Raw genomic sequence first — 24366 nt, forward strand, 5'->3', positions numbered from 1 at the left:
CTTTGAACTTTTTTAATGTAGAATAGGGTAGGGAATTTTTTTATTTTGGGGGGCTTTGTTATTTTATTAGGGGGCTTAGATTAGGTGTAATTAGCTTAAAATTGTTGTAATATTTTTTAAATGTTTGTAAATTATTTTTTTTATTTTTTTGTACTTTAGTTAGTTTATGTAATTGTATTTAATTGTAGTTATTTGTAGTTAATTTATTTAATTAATGTAATGATAGTGTAGTGTTAGGTTTAATTGTAACTTAGGTTAGGATTTATTTTACAGGTAATTTTGTATTTCTTTTAGCTAGGTAGTTATTAAATAGTTAATAACTATTTAATAACTATTCTAACTAGCTAAAATAAATACAAAGTTACCTGTAAAATAAATATAAATCCTAAAATAGCTACAATGTAATTATTAATTACATTGTAGCTATCTTAGGGTTTATTTTACAGGTAAGTATTTAGTTTTAAATAGGAATAATTTATTTAATGATAGTGTAGTGTTAGGTGTAATTGTAACTTAGGTTAGTTTTTATTTTACAGGTAAATTTCTCTTTATTTTAACTAGGTAGCTATTAAATAGTTATTAACTATTTAATAGCTATTGTACCTAGTTAAAATAAATTGAAATTTGCCTGTAAAATAAAAATAAATCCTAAGATAGCTACAATATAATTATTATTTATATTGTAGCTATATTAGGGTTTATTTTAAAGGTAAGTATTTAGTTTTAAATAGGATTAATTTAGTTAATAATAGAAATATTATTTAGATTTATTTAATTAATATTTAAGTTAGGGGGGTGTTAGGGTTAGTGTTAGACTTAGGTTTAGGGGTTAATAAATTTATTACAGTGGCGGCGGTGTAGTGGGGGGCAGGATAGGGGTTAATAAATGTATTATAGGTGGCGACGCTGTAGGGGGAGCAGATTAGGGGTTAATAAATGTAATATAGGTTGCGGCAGGGTCCGGGAGCGGCGGTTTAGGGGTTAAACTATTTATTTAGTTGCGGCGAGGTGCGGGATCAGCAGGATAGGGGTTAATAACTTTATTATAGAGGGCGGCGGTATAGGGGGGCAGGATAGGGGTTACTAGGTATAATGTAGGTTGCGGCGGTGTCCGGGAGTGGCGGTTTAGGGGTTAATATATTTATTATAGTTGCGGCGGGGTCTAGGAGCGGCGGTTTAGGGGTTAGTAACTTTATTGAGTTGCGGGGTGCTCCGGGGGCGCCGGTATAGGGGGTAGAACAGTGTAATTTAGTGTGGGTGCTTAGTGACAGGCTAGCAATAAAGCTGTAAAAAAGCCGAAGAGCAGCAAGATCGGATGAGTGATAACTCTCACAGTCCGCTGCTCATCGCCCCGTACGTGATGCGTGGCATTTTGACAGATTTATTGATAACTTAGGCAAATTTTTCAGGTCCGCGGCGGCGATGGTAGGTGAGCTTAGGCGGGCGTATTGGGCCGGCGAAGGCAGGAAAGTTGACACGTTGATAACTACCCCTCTTTATCTGAATCATGAAAGAACATTTTTGGGTACAGTGTCCCTTTAAGGAGAAGGAAACCCCAAAATGTTAGTTGAGTTTATTGAATACAAATGAAACAAGACCACTTAATAATGAGAATTTTTTATAGTAGTTTATTGAAAGGATACTTTGCATATATTTACCATTAACAGGAAAACAACAACTGATAACATATATTAGCTCTGGTGATAGCAGTTATCAATGCATAGCATTCAGCACAACATTAATGGCACTGGAAGACTAAAATAAATAGTTATATAATAATGATTTCATTTCATGCTTATAGTTAATAGGCACATACTGTAGATGTGAGTGAGATAAAGTATATGGTAAAACTATATCAGTGCTGAAAGTGTAAGAAACAATCTTCATTTTGTGCAGAGGAACTTAATATCACAGTGCTAACCATAACTACAATGTGTACAAATAAAGTTTTTAAATAATTTAAAATGTACCTTGATAACAAAGTATAAGCATTTAATAAAGAAAAACAAATGTCTTTAAAAAAGGATAAAATCTTATTATGGAAGAGTTTCCTATTTGTGAAACCATACATTGCCCAATTACAATCCAATGGAAAGTTCACCTGAAAACATTGTGTGCCGATTGGGTATTTTGTGGCATTGTTTTTTAAGCCTGTCCACAATTTAAATAGCATTCACATTAGTTAAAGTGGTAGAACGATCAACATTGACATCTGCATGGATGCATTTTAATTTTAAATGGAAGCATTTATACAATATATTTCCATTAGCAAAAATGTTCCCATAAAAGTTATTGCTTTTTTTAGGGCTGTGGACCTGTATTCAAGCACCATGCCTGCTCAGAGAGTTTGCAGGGGTGTGCATTACATCTGCGATACTGCTGACTCTCTGGGCAGGCATGGGGGTTTTAACCCTTTGGCTGCTAAGACATTTCCCACCTGGGTGCTAATATTTTCTTTTCTTTTTTTTCTTTTTGAAAACATTTTTTGTTAACTTTTTATTTTTTTTAAAGACTCCCAATACTTATACTGTTGGAAAGGTTAGGCGATTACCTTTCCAACAGTGGGTCTTGGGGGTCTGTAGCTGCTTAGATGCCTGAGATACAGGCTTCTAAGCAGCATGCCCCCTCCTCCTATACTTAACATTGTTAAGTATAAATAAAGTTGTGCGGTGACGTCATCACGTAATTGCGCGTGACGTCACCATGCATCACGTGAAGCCCCGGCGATGCCTGTCACTCTACAGGCACGATCGCCGGGGTAGGAGCAGTAAGGAGCCCCCAGATCTCCCTCAAGGTGGGAGAGTGCTCATGACGGCTCTGAGCCGTCATTAGCACCAGAGTGAGAAACTCTGTGACGACTCAGAGCCATCATTAGCACTGAAAGGGTTAATACTGGTGCACTAGCCCTCACAGCATATGTACATGCAGCTGAAAAATCATTTTTACTAGAAACATTTTTTGCTATTGGAAGTATATTCTTAAAATGCTTCTATTTCAAATTGAAATGCACCCATTCACATTTCAGTTTTGACCTTTCTATCCCTTTAACCTCTTAGCACAATATGACAGATCTACGTCATGTGGTATGAAGCCCATCGTACAACATAACATAGATCTACGTTGCAGATTCAGGAAGCTCCAGCAGTCTCGGCTGTTAATTGAAAACTGACAGCTGCTGTTGCTTAGCTGCATGCATCTGTCTTCAAATGGTAATGGAGCATGATTGGTGGGAGGGGCACTAGACTGCAGAAAATGTTTTGAAGGGAGAGAAGGATGGGGCGCTATAATTCAGAAAAGGGGTGGCATGGGGGGTGGCGGTTCCCTATGCTACAATTGCCAGGAGGGGGGAGGTGGGGGGACCACTACACTACAGAAATTTCTTCACTACAGCTAAAATTAACCTAACAAGCTACCCAATCAACTCTTTCACTGCTGGGAAAAAATAGACGTGTGGTGCGCAGCTGAAATTAGCGTGCCTTCTAATTACCAAAAATCAATGACAAAGTCTTGTAAAATCAACCATATATTGCAAACTAATTTATTGCCCACCACAGAGAGGACATTATTACTCTCCTGCCCTTGCTGAATAGTATTAGGTTGGTAATTTGAAATTAACTCAAAACGTATTTTATTTAAACATTTCTTTACAAAACAATTAGTTTGGGCTATACTGAGGATCCCTATTTAAAGTGTCTGTGCGGTAGCAGCAGATAAAGGGATATCAGTGTAAGGGACATTAAAAGGTTTTTTTTCATCATAGATAAAAATGTCTGCAGTGGTCTGGCCATAACACCTAGGGGTAGATTTATCAAGCAGTGGATGTAGCAATCTACCCCCGTAGTTTCAGGTTCCCCTGAAACATAAGTTAAGAAGCAGCGGTCTTAAGACCTCTACTCCTTAACTCCTCCGCCACCTCTGAGGTGGCAGACAGCAATCATCCCAATTAGATACGATCAGGATGATTCACACCCCCTGCTAGTGGCCAATTGGCCACAAATGTGCAGAGGGCGGTATTGCACAATCATTTCACACAAAATGCTTGTGCAATGATAAATGCCAACAGCATATACTGTCTGCATTTATCGATGTCAGGCCGACACATGATAAATCTGCCCCCTAGGATTTTGGGAAGGTTTACTGAGATATTTACAGAAGAAATACTAAAGAGGTCAAGGCAAAAAAAAAATGCTGTCTAAAGCATTTAATAGAGATGATGATAACTTCCTAATCTATTTAAATGCAACATTTTTCACTGGGCCATTAATAATAAATCATGATATGTGCAGCTAAAAATGTCAAATTATTTTGATTAAATGTAGTTTCATTTTCATTCTTTTTAATAACAATTGTGTACAAGATTCAGTTTTTAAAAGAATGCAATAATTTAATATACTTTTTATTAAACCTGTTTAATAATTTGAGCTAAACGCTCAGACATTCTTAACACACATGTGAACAGCCAAGGTTTAGAGTTTCAAAAAGTCCACCACAGATTTTTAAACAGTTTAATCCAATGAAATATAAATAATAATAAAAAACATGCACAATTTAGCTGTAAGTGTATTTTTTTCCGATTGGAATACAAAACCTCATGCACTACACTCCACAAGAAACTTTTTATAGGATTGGAATAGACCTTGCTGTTTGGATGACATGTGTAGAACAAAAATATAAAAAAAATATGCATAAAATGAGAAAATAGTGACAAATCCCACTAATTAGTTCTGTCTTAATTGAAATAGATTTATTGTATTCCTTACCTAAAATGATATATTACTTTACTCTTCACCTTCAATGATATATTATTTTTTACTTCACCTGCAATGATATATACAGATTCGTATAAACTCAACCACACAACAGAAAAAAAGCTTTGGCTTATGCAATGCATGATGGTAAGGAAATGCATTCACATCAGTGCCCAATGACTTAAAGGGCCATTAAACCCAAAAATTTTCTTTCACGATTCAGATAGAGAATGCAATTTTAAACAACATTCCAATTTACTTCTATTATCTAATTTGCTGCAATCTTTAGATATTCTTTGTTAAAGAAATAGCAATGCACATTGGTGAGCCAATCACATGAGGCATCTATGTGCAGCTACCAATCAGAAGCTACTGAGCCTATCTAGATATGCTTTTCAGGAAAGAATATCAAGAAAATGAAGCAAATTAGATAATTGAAGTAACTTAGAAAGTTGTTTAAAATTGCATTCTCTATCTAAATCATGAAAGAAAAAATTTGGGTTTAATGTCCCTTTAAATACATTATGTGCAACTCTCTTAATGTATTAGTTATGATATTCAATTAGAAACAGTAGTTTATATCATTTAAAATGAGATTTATAATATTAAAAGTCTTGAAAATAAAGTGGTGAGTGTAAAAAGTATCAGGTTGTGGTGAAATGTGCTGCTGCCACTGGTACAGGTAACGTCTCTTGTAATCTTTAGATCTCCAAAATTGTGATACTGGTTGCCGACATCACAAAGTGATTTTGTTGCACATCCACGGACAGCAGTTTTACTGTATCTAGAACCTGCAAACCAATGTAGTAAAACCTTAATTAGTACAGTTTAAATGGATTAATATTAATCAGTTCCAAGTTAAAGGGACACTGAACCTAATTTTTTTATTTTGTGATTCAGATAGAGCATGTCATTTTAAGCAACTTTCTATTTTACTCCTATTATCAATTTGTCTTCGTTCTTTTGCTATCTTTATGTGAAAAACAAGGCATCTAAGTTAAGGAGCCAGACAATTTTTGGTTCAGTACACTGGACAGCACTTCTTTATTGGTGGGTGAATTTTTCCACCAATCAGCAAGAACAACCCATGTTGTTTACCAAAAATGGGCCGGCATCTAAACTTACATTCTTGCTTTTCAAATAAAGATACCAAGACAATGAAGAAAATTTGATAATAGGAGTAAATTAGAAAGTTGCTTAAAATTGCATGCTCTATCTAAATCATGAAAGAAAAAAAAAATGGGTTCATTAAAGAGCAGAAATGACATAAGTTCACCTTTCTTTTCTTTTTGTGAAATTTAAAGGGATTTCCCTTTGGTAAAAACAAGTATACATAAAAAGAAACAGATTGTGTAAAAAAAACAGCAAACTGTATTGTTTTCTTGCAAAATGCTAGACAGCACTAGTTCATGTTTGCTATATAGATAACATTGTACTCAATTTTGTGGAGTTATTTATGAGTCAGCACTGATTGGCTAAATTGCAGGTCTGTCAAAATAACTGAAATAAGGAGGCAGTCTACAGGGGCATATATACAAGATAATCACAGAGGTAAAAAGTATATTAATATAACGGTGTTGGTTATGTAAAACTGGGGAATGGGTAATATAGAGGCGTTTTAAAAAAATAACAATTCTGGAGTAGACTGTCCCTTTAAGTATAAGCCACTGCTTATTGCTTTTTATTTTTCATTACAACAATGAAACAGACTGTTTAACATCCCTTTAAAGCTGATATTGAAACTAAGAGCAAATTCATTTGTGCACAAGGGATAGATTACTCACCCTCACAAGCATGAAGACAAAGGCCAAGTTTCCAATGCTTTTATAAACTGTGCAAGTTAGTGGTAACAATAAGTATATTATTGTTTATGTTACCACCAGTTTAAACAGTTTACATTGGCAATGAAAATTAGGCCAAAAAGTTTTATGCTAGACCTGAACATCAGTTTTAAAATATAACAAAAAAACACCCATAGGAAATGTTACATTGAATTTAAATTCACGTCTTTCATAAACATAGTCAGCAAAATAGGAGTCTGTGCATGCATAGAGCTTGTCATCTTAAAGGGATAGAAAACCCAAATAAAATGTGCAGCCCCCAATCAGCAAATAGCGCCCAGTTGCTGAGCCTACCAATCTATGCTTTTCAACAAAGAATACATAAATAAGGAAGCAAATAAGATTATATAAGTATAAATACCAGTCAGATAGCAAATCTATATATAACATAGCTACCAGTGTTAACTCAAGATGACATATCAGTTAGGTTTGATTTGTCTGCACTAATTATTAGCCTGTCATGTTGTAGGTATAAGGACACATATGTAATACAAAGGACGTTGAATGGGCATAGTTGCAGGTCACAAGAAATTGTATATGCATTTAGATGACATAGGGGGATATTTATAAAAGGCCTGTCGGACATCAGAAATTGTGGATCATGTCCGACAGACCTCGCTGAATGCGGAGAGCAATACGCTCTACGCATTCAGCATTGCACCAGCAGCTCTTGTGAACTGCTGGTGCAACGGCGCCCCCTGCAGATTTGTGGCCAATTGGCCGCTAGCAGGGGGGGTGTCAATCTACCCGAACATATTCGATCGGGTTGAATTGCGGCGATGTCTGTCTGCTTCCTCAGAGCAGGCGGACAGGTTATGGAGCAGCGGTCTAGACTGCTGCTCCATAACTTGAGTTTCTGGCGAGTCTGAAGGCTTACCAGAAACACGGGCCCTCAAGCTCCATACGGAGATTGATAAATGGGCCCCATAGTGTTTCCATAAATATTTGTGTTCAGGATTTTTATTGGATGCAAGTTAAAACTAATTGCAACTGAGTTTTTAGAATTTATTGGTCTTGTCATAAATAAATGTGACACAGTTGAGATATTGCTTATTTGTAGCACATTTTAAAAAGATGCCATTATAAACAAGGGTGACACGAAATTCCATCTGATGCTTATTTTCACAGTAAATAAAGATTCTTTTGACACTCTCCTAGTTTTCTATCTCCATTCACCATTATCATTCATTCTCCAACTCGTGCACCAATGAACACTTGCAACATTAACAGGAATGCAAGCTGTTTGCATATAAAGATAACATCTGTATTTTAATGAAAAAAATACAGTATGTTTTTATCTGTATATTTGTAGTGTTGTTTATAAAATATTTTTCTGAATGTATAGGGTACAACAAGTGTCAACAAGTCTTTAAAAGTTTTTACTTTCAATCAATACACTAATTTCCTCTCTCTAATTCCACAAACAAAGAGCTGAAAATGAAGTTATCATTTATGTAGGGTTAACAGTGTATTTATTTGTGGTGATGTCTCTTTTTGAATAATCAATTGTAAGTATGATTTGACAAGAAAGAGCTAGGAATAATTAATCAGAATTTCTCAAGTCTTTTATCAGTATAAACATTGCAGGAAAACATATGGTAACATCTATATTACATCCTTGGAGGAGTGAAAATGGTGCAGCAGAGGTACTGGGATACTGTTTAAAATATGGAAGAAGACGCTTGTGGGATTCTGCTCTTTTCAGAAATTTGGGATTTGCACAGTTCCTACTATGTTGAACTTTCACAAAAATAAATGCGCCTCCAAAAAGAATCGAATTCCAGGAGCGACCGCCTGCTTCCACATTTGGATCCTAATGAAGGATCTCAATGCACACCCCTATTTAAAATTACCAGTGAGATTCTAATTGTTCCTTTTATTGTGTGCCAGGTTGACAAGGTTCACAGTAATGAACCTCATCTGCCAGGCTTTACAGCAAGCTGCAGCATTCGCTATCTGCATCTAACATTGCAATTCAATCATGTGTGAGCAGGGGCTGTCAATCAACCCGATCGGATCAGATTGGGATGATTGAAATCTACCACACTTTAGAAGAGGTTAAGTAGCAGTAGTTTTCAGGAGCGAGCCTAAAATGCTGGAGTGGGGCTCCAAAGCTGCTTTCAATGCCTAATAAGTGGAGCCCCAAGATATATATATATATATATATATATATATATATATAAAATCAAGATGTATCAAGCAATATTTTTTTGAACCATAGATGATTATTTTTTTTATTTTAGCCATAATTTTAAATTGATTGGATTGAAACAAGATTATAGCGTTCTTTATGCACACAAGGCATACAAAGTCCCTGCAATTTCACACAAATTACCTGTGATTGTTGCATATTGAAGAATGCACCTATCCTCTTCCCCAGTACATTCTATAGTTTGTTCAGTGTAGCACCATGTTGAGTCCCTAGAGGTACAGCTTCGACAAGTTAACCCGGTTTTCCTCCCATTGTCGCTTGGCACTTTAAATTAGAAACAGAAGGAGATACTTAGTTATTTGCTATAGAAACAAGAATAAAAACTTGATAGGCAGAAAATATCAAAAGTATGGGGTATCCATAGGGTTATACACTGTTAACTAGACCTAGACAATACAGTGATAACTAAACCAATCCTGAATACAAAGTATCAGAAAATAAACAGAAGTTACTAATGTGCCATACAGTTAGTTGACTTACGTAGTATACACAATACTTTGAAAGTGCTGAATACGAATGTCTCATTAAACCATAGTCTTTTAGGCATATACCATCAATCTTGCGATCTAAAAAAAATGAAAATTAGTACCTCTCTCAGCAGTTGATACCCATATCCTGCTATAATATATAGAGGGAAATGGAGCTAAAGAGTGGATACCTTCCAAGCCATTTGCTCCCTTTTAGTTAGATTGCCGATGCAGTCTCTGTAAATAACTAAGGTACCTGTATTCCTTTGGTTCTCATGCGAGTCTCGGACTGTATTTGGCTCTTAGTTCACACAGGAGTGAGGTCCGCTTCTTCCTCGATGGAGTCTTACACAGGTGAGTTCACCCCACGTGACTGATGGCATCTAACGTCACGGCTGATACTCACATTTGAAGACATCGTAGATGTCCCTTCACCATGAGCTATCACTGAATAGCAGTATGCTTGTTATTCCTGCACTTAGTGCTCTGCACGCAGGGAAGATCCTTGTGAATTGCTGTATTTTTCAGCTATAATATAGCTGGATGATGTAAGCAAAGTCTTTCATGATTAACCCGGGTTAAAACAATTGGTGGTAAAAACAATAATAGTATTGTCACACAATGCTGGATGCCACAAATATGACACGTTTCACCCTTATCAGGGCTTTATCAAGATATAAGTAGCAAGTGCAAAAGCTTCCTTTTAAATGGTTCTCTTAGTTGTTATTGGTGGAGAGGTCATTGGTTACTTTCCTAAATAAAGGTGGTATTGCCAATTCTTGGTTTAAGATGGTATATATAAGATATTATATGGCACATTGTATATACTTTGAGAACTGAATATAACTAATGATTCTTAGGATAGCATACAATTAATATAGCAAAGTTATAGCAAATATATTTCTTAATATTCGATACTATGCCTTAGGCATTGTATGGTACATTAGTCATATGGACTTAATTGATTCTGAGATAGCATTCATTAATACAAAGAAGTGTAACAAATATATACATATATGAAAGTAAGCATTACAGAACTTATAAAAATAAAAATCGTTTAGAAAATATTTACAAAATATATATTTTTTGTGCTTTTGTATATATTATTCAAAAAGAAAAGGTGAGAGGTCTAATTCGGAGTTGAGACCCCTAGGGATCAAAGTATCAAATTTATAGATTACCTCTGCTTCCTTAATAAGTAGTGTCTTTTCTATATTCCCACCACTCCAGTGACCTTTAACCCTATGGATACCCCAATATCTAATGTCTTTAGTGCTACCCTGGTGTATCCTTAAAATGTTTATATAAATGTGTATCCTCTTTATTTTTCTTTATACTCCACAAGTGTTCTCTTATACGTTCTCCGAGACATCTTTTACTCTCTCCAATATAAAATAAATTGCAAGTGCACTTTAAAACATACGTGACGTTTTTCTGTGTGCATCTAATTACTTCTTTTATAGTGTACTCTTCCTCAGAATTATTTATTCTTAGGTTCTTAATCTTATAACTGTGTTTACATGCCTTACAGGTGTAGCATGGGTAAAACCCAGCTATTTTATTTCCATCTATATCTACTTGTGTCTTTGTCTTAACTTTGCTTTTCAACTTACTCGGGGCCAATATGGTTTTAAAATGTTTTGCTTTTTTAAAAACAAAATTCGGCTTTGCTGGTAATTTGTCTCCTATAATAGTATCTTCCTTTAGCAAATGCCAGTGCTTATTAATGATCTTTTTAACAGTGACAGAGTCAGCACTATAATCAGTTATAAATGGCACCTTGATTATATCTGTTTCAGCGTTCTCTTTTATTTTATATTGCAGAAGGGTTTCCCTCTTTTAATTTTTGGCTTTCATTATTGCCTTATTATTGTGTTCTTCATCATAGCCTCTTACATTAAATTTGTCTGCTAATATAATTACTTATAAATCTTCTATTCTAGAACAATCTTTATGTATACGTAAACTTTGGCCAACTGGAATATTATCCTTCCATGCCTTTAAATGGCAACTTTCAGCATGTATGAAATTATTGCAATCAATTTTTTTGAAGTGTGTCTTAGTCTCCAATCTTTTATTAATCACCATTATCTCAAGATCTAAAAAAATAGCCTGGTTCCTAATATGACCAGAAGTAAAATGAAGGCCACAGTCATTTTTATTCATATTCTCAAACAATTGTATAAGTTCAGATTCAGGCCCTTTCCAGACCATCAGCAGATCATCTTTATATAGCTTATAGAGTACGAGGTTTGCACCATAGGCGTCATCTCTGAAAAAAGCTTCTTCCCAGAGACCCATGAAAAGATTGGTATAGCTTGGTGCAAACCTCGTACCCATAGCGGTCCATTCTATCAAATGAGAAATAATTATGTTCCAATATATATTTAATACTAGTGAGAATTAATTTCTTATGTGTCTGTTTCATCTCCTTTCTGTAAAAAGTGATTTATTGCTTGGATTCCCTGTTTATGATTGATTACAGTGTATAAGGATGACATATCACATGTGGCCGGAATCATGTCATCTTGCCATTCCAATGAGTTTAGAATATTCAGGACTTGAGTGGAGTCTTTAAGATGTTAGTCTAAGTTTAAAACATTTGGCTTTAAAAATCTATCTACATACTGTGATTAGCAGAGATGGAATTAATGCCTGAAATTATCGGCCTGCCAGGGGGATTAGTGAGATAAAGAAGAAACTATTATAGGAGACAAATTACCAGCAAAGCCGAATTTTGTTTTTAAAAAAGCAAACATTTTAAAACCATTCTGGCCCAGAGTAAGTTGAAAAGCAAAGTTAAGACAAAGACACAAGTAGATATAGATGGAAATAAAATAGCTGGGTTTTACCCATGCTACACCTGTAAGGCATGTAAACACAGTTATAAGATTAAGAACCTAAGAATAAATAATTCTGAGGAAGAGTACACTATAAAAGAAGTAATTAGATGCACACAGAAAAACGTCATTTATGTTTTAAAGTGCACTTGCAATTTATTTTATATTGGAGAGACTAAAAGATGTCTCGGAGAACGCATAAGAGAACACTTGTGCAGTATAGAGAAAAATAAAGAGGATACACATTTATATAAATTTTTTAAGGTAATACACCAGGGTAGCACTAAAGATATTCGATATTGGGGTATCCTTAGGGTTAAAGGTCACTGGAGGGGCGGGAATATAGAAAAGACACTACTTTTTAAAGAAGCGGAGTTCATCTATAAATTTGATATTTTGTTTCCTAGGGGTCTCAACTCCGAATTAGACCTCTCACCTTTTCTTTTTGAATAATATATACAAAAGCACAAAAAAATATTTTTTGTAAATATTTTCTACACAATTTTTATTTTTCATAAATTCTGTAATAGTTACTTGCTTATGTGTATATTTGTTACACTCATTTGTATTAATGAATGATATCTCAGAATCGATTAAGTCCATATGACTAATGTACCATACAATGCCTAAGGCCTTAAGAAATATATTTGCTATAACTTTGCTATATTAATTGAATTTTATCCTAAGAATCATTATTTATATTCAATTCTCAAAGTATATACAATGCGCCATATAGTATCTTATATATACCATCTTAAACCAAGAATTGGCAATACCACCTTTATTTGGGAAATCAACCAATGACCTCTCAACCAATAACAACTAAGAGAACCATTTAAAAGGAAGCTTTTCACTTGCCACTTATATCTTGTGATAAGGGCGAAACGCGTCGTATTTGTGGCATCCAGCATTGTGTGACAATACTATTATTGTTTTTAACACCAATTGTTTTAACCCGGGTTAATTATGAAAAACTTTGCTTACATCATCCAGCTATGTGACCCTTCCACTCGGTACTCATCTAAATAAAGACACAACACCAACATGGGGTGCAAAGGCAGCAGCTTTTTATTTATAAACATTAATAAACAATGCTTAAACCAAACACAAGGCTTGCCCATAGCAGTCCCATATTCTCCATTCTCCAACACCTTACCCACCAACCTCTCTCCTGCCCATCCAGGAGGTACCCATAACTGCTATTCCCCAGGCAAGTACTCCACCACACTGCTGCGACTTTCTTCACTTCAACCTACAGGGAGGGGGAGAGGGAGCTTCTTCCCCCACGGACCTTGCTAACTGATCTTGGCACTCTTTTCAGGGCATGCCCCCCTCTTATGTATTCTTCTCCCCGGCCCCTCCTACCAACCTCCTAACCACTCATCCACTGCCTAGACCTACGCTAGGGTCATATGCCCCTCCGCAGTAGGCACTCCTCCAGGGCTCTTATTATAGCTGAAAAATACAGCAATTCACAAGGATCTTCCCTGTGTGCAGAGCACTAAGTGCAGGAATAACAAGCATACTGCTATTCACTGATAGCTCATGGTGAAGGGACATCTACAATATCTTCAAATGTTAGTGTCACCCGTGACGTTAGATGCCATCAGTCACGTGGGGTGAACTCACCTGTGTGACTCCATCAAGGAAGAAGCGGACCTCACTTCTGTGTGAACTAAGAGCCAAATACACTCCGAGACTCACATGAGAACCAAAGGAATACAGGTACCTTTGTTATTTATAGAGACTGCATCGGCAATCTAACTAAAAGGGAGCAAATCGCTTGGAAGGTATCCACTCTTTAGCTCCTTTTCCCTCTATATATTATAGCAGGATATGGGTTCCAACTGCTGAGAGAGGTAAAAGACTATGGTTTAACGAGACATTCGTATTCAGCACTTTCAAAGTATGGTGTATACTACGTAAGTCAACTAACTGTATGGCACATTAGTTACTACTGTTTATTTTCTGATACTTTGTATTCAGGATTGGTTTAGTTATCACTGTATTGTCTAGGTCTAGTTAACAGTGTATAGTTAATTTTATATACTTTGTATTTATATACATGCCTCTGAACAGATTTTACTAACGATAAAGCGAGACGTCCCATTTTTTTATATAGAGTTATTAGATTTAACATATATTTTTTAATACATTTATATAACATCCATGAGTAGTTTTTGATATCTTCAACTGTTTCATCGCCCTCACTTATTTTAACCTGGCTGCACATATATGCCTCTTTTCATTGGCTAACGTGATGTGTTCAGCTATGTCCCAGCAGTGCATTGCTGCTCCTTAAACAAAGGATACCAAGAGACTGAAGCAAATTTGGTAATAAAAGTAAGATTTAAAGTTTTAAAATTGCATGCTCTGTCTGAGTTCTATCTAGGTTTTATGACCCTTTAATATGTTAAATACATGTCTGGAATGCAGAGAAAGCTAGATTTCAACATTGTGGCATTCTTGATTAGAGGGAGATGGGGAATAACCTCAGTACTATGATTATAAATAATTGTATAATCAATAATAAAAAGAGAACAAAATCATACTTAGAGCTCCATGTACTAAGCAGCGTTAGCTGCTTCAGAGCCAATGCAGGAAGGTTCTAATGATCGTTGCTTCTGAGTCGGCGAAATCACTTTCGCTCAGGGAGATTGACAGGCCTTTTCCTTGTTCGATTGGTCACATGCGAGAAGTGGGCGGCATTACACACTCGTCGGAGTGTATAATGATATATACAAACAGCGGTCAAAGATAATCTGCTGGCCATATGCTGCACAGGCATGCAGACAACTTCTCAGGTTTAGAAGCTTGTCCGCACGCCGATTAAAACATGTCAGCCTTAATCTGAATTTAAAAACTTTTTTTTCTGACAAATTTCAAAACTTATTGCATTTTACCTGTCCCTTGGATCATGCTACAGCTGTCAACCATCACAAAACGTATATATATGTGTGCATGTAAATAGATTGCGCACATTTTCGGCTAGATTTAGAGTTTTGTCGGTAACGACCCGCGTAGCTAACGCTGGCTTTTTTCTGGCCGCACCTCTAAAATAACTCTGATATTGAGAGTCCACAGAATGGCTGCGTTAGGCTCCAAAAAGGGAGCGTACAGGCATATTTAACGCTACTGCAACTCTCGATACCAGAGTTGCTTACGGACACGGCCAGCCTCAAAAACATGCTTGTGCACGATTCCCCCATAGGAAACAATGGGGCTGTTTGAGTTGTAAAAAAACCTAACACCTGCAAAAAAGCTGCGTTCAGCTCCTAACGCAGCCCCATTGTTTGCTATGTGGAAACACTTCCTACATCTGCACCTAACACCCTAACATGTACCCCGAGTCTAAACACCCCTAACCTTACACTTATTAACCTCTAATCTGCCGCCCCCGCTATCGCTGACCCCTGTATATTATTATTAACCCCTAATCTGCCGCTTCGTAAACCGCCACTACTTACATTATCCTTATGTACCCCTAATCTGCTGCCCCTAACACCGCCGACCCCTATGTTATATTTATTAACCCCTAATCTGCCCCCCACAACGTCGCCTCCACCTGCCTACACTTATTAACCCCTAATCTGCCGAGCGGACCGCACTGCTACTATAATAAAGTTATTAACCCCTAATCCGCCTCACTAACCCTATAATAAATAGTATTACCCCTAATCTGCCCTCCCTAACATCGCCAACATCTAACTTCAATTATTAATAAATGTATTAACCCCTAAAGCTAAGTCTAACCCTAACACTAACACCCCCCTAAATTAAATATAATTTTAATCTAACGAAATTAATTAACTCTTATTAAATACATTATTCCTATTTAAAGCTAAATACTTACCTGTAAATCTTAATATAGCTACAATATAAATTATAATTACATTGTAGCTATTTTAGGATTAATATTTATTTTACAGGCAACTTTGTAATTATTTTAACCAGGTACAATAGCTATTAAATAGTTAAGAACTATTTAATAGTTACCTAGTTAAAATAATAACAAAATTACCTGTAAAATAAATCCTAACCTAAGTTACAATTAAACCTAACACTACACTATCATTAAATTAATTAAATAAAATATCTACAATTACCTACAATTAAACCTAACACTACACTATCAATAAATAAATTAAATACAATATCTACAAATAACTACAATGAAATAAACTAACTAAAGTACAAAAAAAAAAAAGAACTAAGTTACAAAAAATAAAAAAATATTTACAAACATAAGAAAAATCTTACAACAATTTTAAACTAATTACACCTACTCTAAGCCCCCTAATAAAATAACAAAGCCCCCCCCCAAAAAAAATGCCCTACCCTATTCTAAATTACTAAAGTTCAAAGCTCTTTTACCTTACCAGCCCTGAACAGGGCCCTTTGCAGGGCATGCCCCAAGAAGTTCAGCTCTTTTGCCTGTAAAAAAAAACATACAATACCCCCCCCAACATTACAACCCACCACCCACATACCCCTAATCTAACCCAAACCCCCCTTAAATAAACCTAACACTAAGCCCCTGAAGATCTTCCTACCTTATCTTCACCATACCAGGTTCGCCAATCGGTCCAAAAGAGCTCCTCCGATGTCCTGATCCAAGCCCAAGCGGGGGGCTGAAGATGTCCATGATCCGGTAGAAGTCTTCATCCAAGCGGGGCAGAAGAGGTCTTCCATCCGATTGAAGTCTTCATCCATGCGGCATCTTCTATCGTCATCCATCCGGAGCGGAGCGGCAGCATCCTGAAGACCTCTGACGCGGAACATCCATCCTGGCCGACGACTGAACGACGAATGACGGTTCCTTTAAATGACGTCATCCAAGATGGCGTCCCTCAAATTCCGATTGGCTGATAGGATTCTATCAGCCAATCGGAATTAAGGTAGGAATATTCTGATTGGCTGATGGAATCAGCCAATCAGAATCAAGTTCAATCCGATTGACTGATCCAATCAGCCAATCAGATTGAGCTCACATTCTATTGGCTGATCGGAACAGCCAATAGAATGCGAGTTCAATCTGATTGGCTGATTGGATCAGCCAATCGGATTGAACTTGATTCTGATTGGCTGATTCCATCAGCCAATCAGAATATTCCTACCTTAATTCCGATTGGCTGATAGAATCCTATCAGCCAATCGGAATTCGAGGGACGCCATCTTGGATGATGTCATTTAAAGGAACCGTCATTCGTCGTTCAGGAACCGTCATTCGTCGTTCAGTCGTCGGCCAGGATGGATGTTCCGCATCGGAGGTCTTCAGGATGCTGCCGCTCCGCTCCGGATGGATGACGATAGAAGATGCCGCATGGATGAAGACTTCAATCGGATGGAAGACCTCTTCTGCCCCATCTTGGATGAAGACTTCTACCGGATCATGGACATCTTCAGCCCCCCGCTTGGACTTGGATCAGGACATCGGAGGAGCTCTTCTGGACCGATCGGTGAACCTGGTATGGTGAAGATAAGGTAGGAAGATCTTCAGGGGCTTAGTGTTAGGTTTATTTAAGAGGGGTTTGGGTTAGATTAGGGGTATGTGGGTGGTGGGTTGTAATGTTGGGGGGGAGGTATTGTATGTTTTTTTTTACAGGCAAAAGAGCTGAATTTCTTGGGGCATGCCCCGCAAAGGGCCCTGTTCAGGGCTGGTAAGGTAAAAGAGCTTTGAACTTTAGTAATTTAGAATAGGGTAGGGCATTTTTTTATTTTGGGGGTCTTTGTTATTTTATTAGGGGGCTTAGAGTAGGTGTAATTAGTTTAAAATTGTTGTAATATTTTTCTTATGTTTGTAAATATTTTTTTATTTTTTGCAACTTAGTTCTTTTTTATTTTTTGTACTTTAGTTAGTTTATTTCATTGTAGTTATTTGTAGATATTGTATTTAATTAATGTATTGATAGTGTAGTGTTAGGTTTAATTGTAGGTAATTGTAGGTAGTTTATTTAATTTATTTATTGATAGTGTAGTGTTAGGTTTAATTGTAACTTAGGTTAGGATTTATTTTACAGGTAATTTTGTTATTATTTTAACTAGGTAACTATTAAATAGTTCTTAACTATTTAATAGCTATTGTACCTGGTTAAAATAATTACAAAGTTGCCTGTAAAATAAATATTAATCCTAAAATAGCTACAATGTAATTATAATTTATAGTGTAGCTATATTAGGGTTTATTTTACAGGTAAGTATTTAGCTTTAAATAGGAATAATTTATTTAATAAGAGTTAATTAATTTCGTTAGATTAAAATTATATTTAATTTAGGGGGGTGTTAGTGTTAGGGTTAGACTTAGCTTTAGGGGTTAATACATTTATTAGAATAGCGGTGAGCTCCAGTCGGCAGATTAGGGGTTAATAATTGAAGTTAGGTGTCGGCGATGTTAGGGAGGGCAGATTAGGGGTAATACTATTTATTATAGGGTTAGTGAGGCGGATTAGGGGTTAATAACTTTATTATAGTAGCGATGCGGTCCGCTCGGCAGATTAGGGGTTAATAAGTGTAGGCAGGTGGAGGCGACATTGAGGGGGGCAGATTAGGGGTTAATAAATATAATATAGGGGTCGGCGGTGTTAGGGGCAGCAGATTAGGGGTACATAAGGATAACTTAAGTAGCGGCGCTTTGCGGTAGGCAGATTAGGGGTTATTTATTGTAGGTAGTTGGCGGCGATGTTGTGGGGGGCAGATTAGGGGTTAATAAATATAATATAGGGGTCGGCGGTGTTAGGGGCAGCAGATTAGGGGTACATAAGTATAACGTAGGTGGCTGTCAGCAGATTAGGGGTTAAAAAAATTTAATAGAGTGGCGGCGATGTGGGGGGGCCTCGGTTTAGGGGTACATAGGTAGTTTATGGGTGTTAGTGTACTTTAGAGCACAGTAGTTAAGAGCTTTATGAACCGGCGTTAGCCCAAAAAGCTCTTAACTCCTGTTTTTTTTCTGCGGCTGGAGTTTTGTCGTTAGATTTTTAACGCTCACTTCAGCCACGACTCTAAATACCGGAGTTAGAAAGATCCCATTGAAAAGATAGGATACGCAATTTACGTAAGGGGATCTGCGGTATGGAAAAGTTGCGGCTGAAAAGTGAGCGTTAGACCCTTTTTTGAATGACTCCAAATACCGGCGGTAGCCTAAAACCAGCGTTAGGAGCCTCTAACGCTGGTTTTCACAGCTACCGCCAAACTCTAAATCTAGGCCTTAGATAGTTGAAGTAAATTTGATGTTTTTATATAAATTGCATGATCTATCTGAGTCATGAAAATGTAATTTTAACTTGAATGTGCCTTTAACAACCTAACTGAATATCCAGATCAGTTTAAGAAATAAATAACATACTCACACAAAGGCATTGAAGGAGTGCACGAGTCAGCATCACAGCAGGAAGTTGCGGTTTTAATCTTGCCCTTTTGAAAACCAATGCTTCCGGTGATCCCACAGGAGCTGCGTCTCTCACATGTTCTGGTAAAATTTTTAAAGGTTTTTCCCTCTATAAGCAAATATCAGAAAAACAAAACATTTTAAGCATCCAGAAAAATAACCAAAAGTAACAATTTCTCAGTTTATGACAGTGACCAATTTGATCAACTTAGCTGGTTCTGTGAGCTAGAAGCTTGAAGAACTCATTAAAAGCAATATGCGCCCATTTATGTCTATAATCCATGTAAAAAAGCAAGCTTATTGCTCAGAGAATGCTGATTAAATTTAATGTAACATACGAGTATCAGCTGTGCACTTTAAAATGGAACAGGAAACCCTTTATTTATTTTTTTTCATAATTCAGATAGAGAATTTTAAACAACTTTTGACTTTACTACTATTATCAAATTAGCTTAATTCTCCTGGTATTCTTTGTTGAAGGGGCAGCAATGTACTAGTGAGAGCTAGCTGTGCACATCTGATGAGCCAATGATAAGTGTATTCTATGTGCAGCCACCAATCAGCAGATAACTCCAACTAGTGCATTGCTTCTCCTGAGCCTACCTAGGTATGCTTTTCAACAAAATATACAAGAAAAATTAAACAAATGAGTTAATAGAATTGGAAAGTTTGTTGTTTTTTTTTTTGTTCGTTTTTTTAATTGCATGTTCTATCCAAATCATGAAAGAAAATGTTTGCGTTTTATGGATACATTTTTTATTAATTCAAGTATTCAACAAAACAATTTGATAAAGGATGATAAAGGCCCTGCTTTGGGGACCTTTTACAATATAGAGAATTAAGGGTGAAGCTGAAAAGAGGAATCCAATGGGGTCGATTCATCAAACTTCGAATCAGTCTAGATGCAGCTGTTTCTACGCGTGACTTCAGGCTCGCCGGAAACAGGAGTTAAGAAGCAGCGGTCTTAAGACCGCTGCTCCTTAACTCATATGCCTCCTCTGAGTCGTCGGACAGCAATCTGCCCGATCGCATATGATCAGGTTGATTGACACCCCCTGCTAGTGGCCGATTGACCGTGAATCTTGAGGGGGCGGTATTGCACAAGCAGTTCACCAGAACTGATTGTGCAATGATAAATGCCGACAGCGTATTCTGTCGGCATTTATCAATGTCTGACGGACATGATCGCTACAGCAGATCATGTCTACCAGACACATGATAAATCGGCCACCATGTCTGAACTTTAAAATGTTTGGTAGATATTGCAAGAAGCTATAATTTTATATTTGTGGTGTATGATAATAAGGAACCTTTAGAAGTGTAGGTGGTAGATCAGTAATTAATTAGCCAAAATTACTGCAACAACAAGTGAAAACACCAACCAAAGGTGGCTACATACAACCATTAAAATACTACACTCAACAAACAAGGGACCACCCAACACAGTAGAGGTTCTATGGACCCCACCCCAATCTTTTAAGATGCATTTAAATTGTTTAAAAATGCTTATTCAGCCTACATAATCCCTTGCTACCTATCCACATCCCTGGATTACCTAGTCAACCACTGGACTTTCCAATTCCACCTATAGCACACCCACCTCTACCTATCTAAGTTTATTATTCAATCCATGGAATACCTGAAACTCCACCCACATCCTCCTGGCACTAGAGCTTTGCTAGATAAGTGTTTTCTCCTCTCCAAAATTTTCTTCACCACATTATATCATACCTCCCAACATTTTCCAAAGGTTTTACAGGCTTAGGAGGTGATGGGGAAATAGTGGGTGGTGGCTCACTAGTGTTTGTAGGTGGAGTCTTGAGTGGAAGGTTGGTGTCATGGACAGTGGTAGGTATAGTCAGGCATGATATGGACACAGCTGAGGCAGTTTATTATACTATGGACTGTGTTATTACGCTGTTAAAAAGACAATAAAGTAAGTTGTTTTTTAACCTTGGGCCATGTAAGAGTACATTGTGTTTTTTAAAAGATATATTTATTTATTTATATTTTTATTTATTTATCTTTAAATGTTGTTATTATGGGAGATTAACTGTAGTGAAGTTGTTTGTTGGTTTAGCTATAGGAGGTGTTTACAAATGCAGGGCAATAAGAGGTTATTAGAGTACTAGGGGTTGTAATGAAAGAGATTGAATAGAGAAAGTTAGATTTTAATGAAGTGATATAGTGGAATTGCTTGGTGATATATCTTAGACAATAGGAGGGTCTACTGTTGGAGAAAAGGGTTTGATCATATCGGTGCCTTTTAGGACTGTTTTATGGTTAACATAAAGAGTTTATGGCATGCCAGGTACAAAAGAAGGGCTTACTGACCACCCAGTAGACAAAGACTATTATATTTGAGTGTCTCCCATGGAAAGAAAACAATTTTGCTACGATTTGGAGCTGTTGAAGCATTAGGTTTAAAATTAAGTAGTGAACCTTGTTGATATGAAGTGATGCAGGGCTGAAATGAAGCCAGACATATTAAGATAAAAAAAATATATTATTCACTAAGGGCCGGATTATGAGTGGAGCGCTAACTGCTCTAGAAGTAAACTTTTTACGTGTGTCGGGTTGTGCTCATATTACAAGTTGAAAGTAAAAAGTTATGCGCTCAAAAATCCAAAGTTAGAATATTGTGTGCGGGATAACCTATTCCCCTATAGAAGTCAATGGAGAAAAAAGGTGGGGGAAAAAACACTTGCACAAACCCGAATGCAAATTCTCAAGTGCGCTAACTAAACATAAAAATATGATTTTCTTTCATGTAATTGGCAAGAGTCCATGAGCTAGTGATGTATGGGATATACAATCCTACCAGGAGGGGCAAAGTTTCCTAAACCTCAAAATGCCTATAAATACACTCCTCGCCACACCCACAATTCAGTTTTTCAAACTTTGCCTCCTATGGAGGTGGTGAAGTAAGTTTGTGCTTGATTTTCTTCTATGATATGCGCCTCTCAGCATTTTGAAGCCCGATTCCTCTCAAAGTACAGTGAATATCAGAGGGATGTGAATGGAGTATCACCTATTGATTTCTATGGTTTTCCTCGCAGGAAATCTTTTCATAGGTTCTCTGTTATCGGTCATAGAGATTCATCTCCTACCTCCCTTTTCAGATTGACAATATACTCTCATATTCCATTACCTCTACTGATAACTGTTTCAGTACTGGTTTGGCTATCTGCTATATGTGGATGGGTGTCTTTCGGTAAGTATGTTTTCATTACTTAAGACACTCTCAGCTATGGTTTGGCACTTTATGTATTAATGTAAATTTCTAAATATATTTATTGTACTTATATTTGCCATGAGTCAGGTTTATGTATATTTCATTTTGCAGACTATCAGTTTCAAAATTGGGAAAAACGTATTTAGGAAGTTATTTTTTTCTTACCTGGGGTATAGTCTTTTCTTCAAAATTGACTGTTTTCTTTCATTTTCGCTGGCAAAATTAGGCTTGCGAGACAGCAAAATGCTATTATTTATTGCGTCATTCTTGGCGCAAGAACTTTTCTGGCGCAAAGGTACATTCGTTGACGCAAGTTCGTCATTTCCAGTGTCTTAGTTGATGCCAGGTTCCTTGTACAAGGTTGCCTCTGCCATGACGCGAGTTGTGTCATTTCCGGATATTGTTAGCGCCAAAAAAATTCATACTTGGCACCAAATAATTTAATTATTTAAACACCACTTCCTATATGCCTCTTGCCTTTCTTTATGCTCAGAGGGCTATGCTGTTTGCATTTTTTTCCCATTCCTGAAACTGCCATATAAGGAAATTTATATTTTTGCTTTATATGTTGTTTTTTCTCTTACATTTGCAAGATGTCTAAATCTGATCCTGTCTCAGAAACCACTGTTGGAATCCTGCTGTCTGATAACAGTTCTACCAAAGATAAGTGTATCTGTTGTAAATTAGTAGAGATTATATCTCCAGCGGTAGTATGTAACATTTGTATTGTTAAACTTTTACATGCAGAGAATGTATCCATCAGTACTAGTACAATGCCTGTTGTTCCTTCAACATCTAACCTACATGATATCCCTGTGAATATAAAAGATTTTATTGCTGATGCGATTCAGAAGGCTTTGTCTGCTATTCCGCCTTCTAATAAACGTAAAAGGTCTTTTAAAACTTCTCATAAAGTTGATGAAATTTAAAATGACCGACAACATACTGATTTATCCTCCTCTGATGATGATCTATCTGATTCAGAAGATCCTACCTCAGAGATTGACACTGACAAATCTACTATCTTTAAGATGGAGTATATTCATTCCTTGTTAAAAGAGGAGTTGATTACTTTGGATATTGAGGAAACTAGTCCTCTTGATATTAAAACTAGTAAACGTTTAAATTCTGTTTATAAATCTCCTGTGGTTACTCCATAGGTTTTTCGAGTTCCTGAATCCTGATGCTATTTCTGATATGATTTCAAAGGAATGGAATAGGCCTGGTACTTCTTTTATTCCTTTTGCTAGGTTTAAAAAGTTGTATCCCTTGCCAGCAATTAGATTGGAGTTTTGGGGAAAAAAATCCCCAAAGTTGATGGGGCTATCTCTACTCTTGCCAAACGTACTACTATCCCTAAGGAAGATAGTACTTCCTTTAAAGACCCTTTAGATAGGAAACTTGATTCTTATCTAAGGAAAGCTTATTTATAATCTGGCTTTCTTCTTAGGCCTGCCATTTCTATGGCTGATGTTGCAGCTGCATCAACTTTTTGGTTGGAAAGTTTAGCGCAACAGGAAACAGATCCTGCTTTGTCTAGCATTGTCCGCTTGCTTCAACATGCTAATCATTTTATCTGTGATGCTATTTTTGATATCATCAAAATTGATGTTAAATTTATGTCTTTAGCTATCTTAGC

The 24366-nt window shown here is 36.6% G+C and overlaps 1 protein-coding gene across 1 annotated transcript in view; it reads right to left on the minus strand.

The window, feature by feature from the left end:
• Positions 1-1605: 1605 nt before the first annotated feature.
• LOC128639096 (urokinase plasminogen activator surface receptor-like) overlaps positions 1606-24366 on the minus strand; it is a 144509-nt gene continuing 121748 nt past the window's right edge. Inside the window, exons 3-5 of the mRNA XM_053691248.1 lie at positions 19455-19601; positions 8925-9065; positions 1606-5539 (exon numbers count right to left, since the gene is read on the minus strand). Coding sequence (XP_053547223.1) covers positions 5346-5539; positions 8925-9065; positions 19455-19601 — 482 coding nt within the window. The 3' untranslated portion in view covers positions 1606-5345. The remainder of the gene's footprint in view (positions 5540-8924; positions 9066-19454; positions 19602-24366) is intronic.

The sequence above is a fragment of the Bombina bombina genome, chromosome 8 (assembly GCF_027579735.1).
Source record: "Bombina bombina isolate aBomBom1 chromosome 8, aBomBom1.pri, whole genome shotgun sequence".
NCBI lineage: Eukaryota > Metazoa > Chordata > Amphibia > Anura > Bombinatoridae > Bombina > Bombina bombina.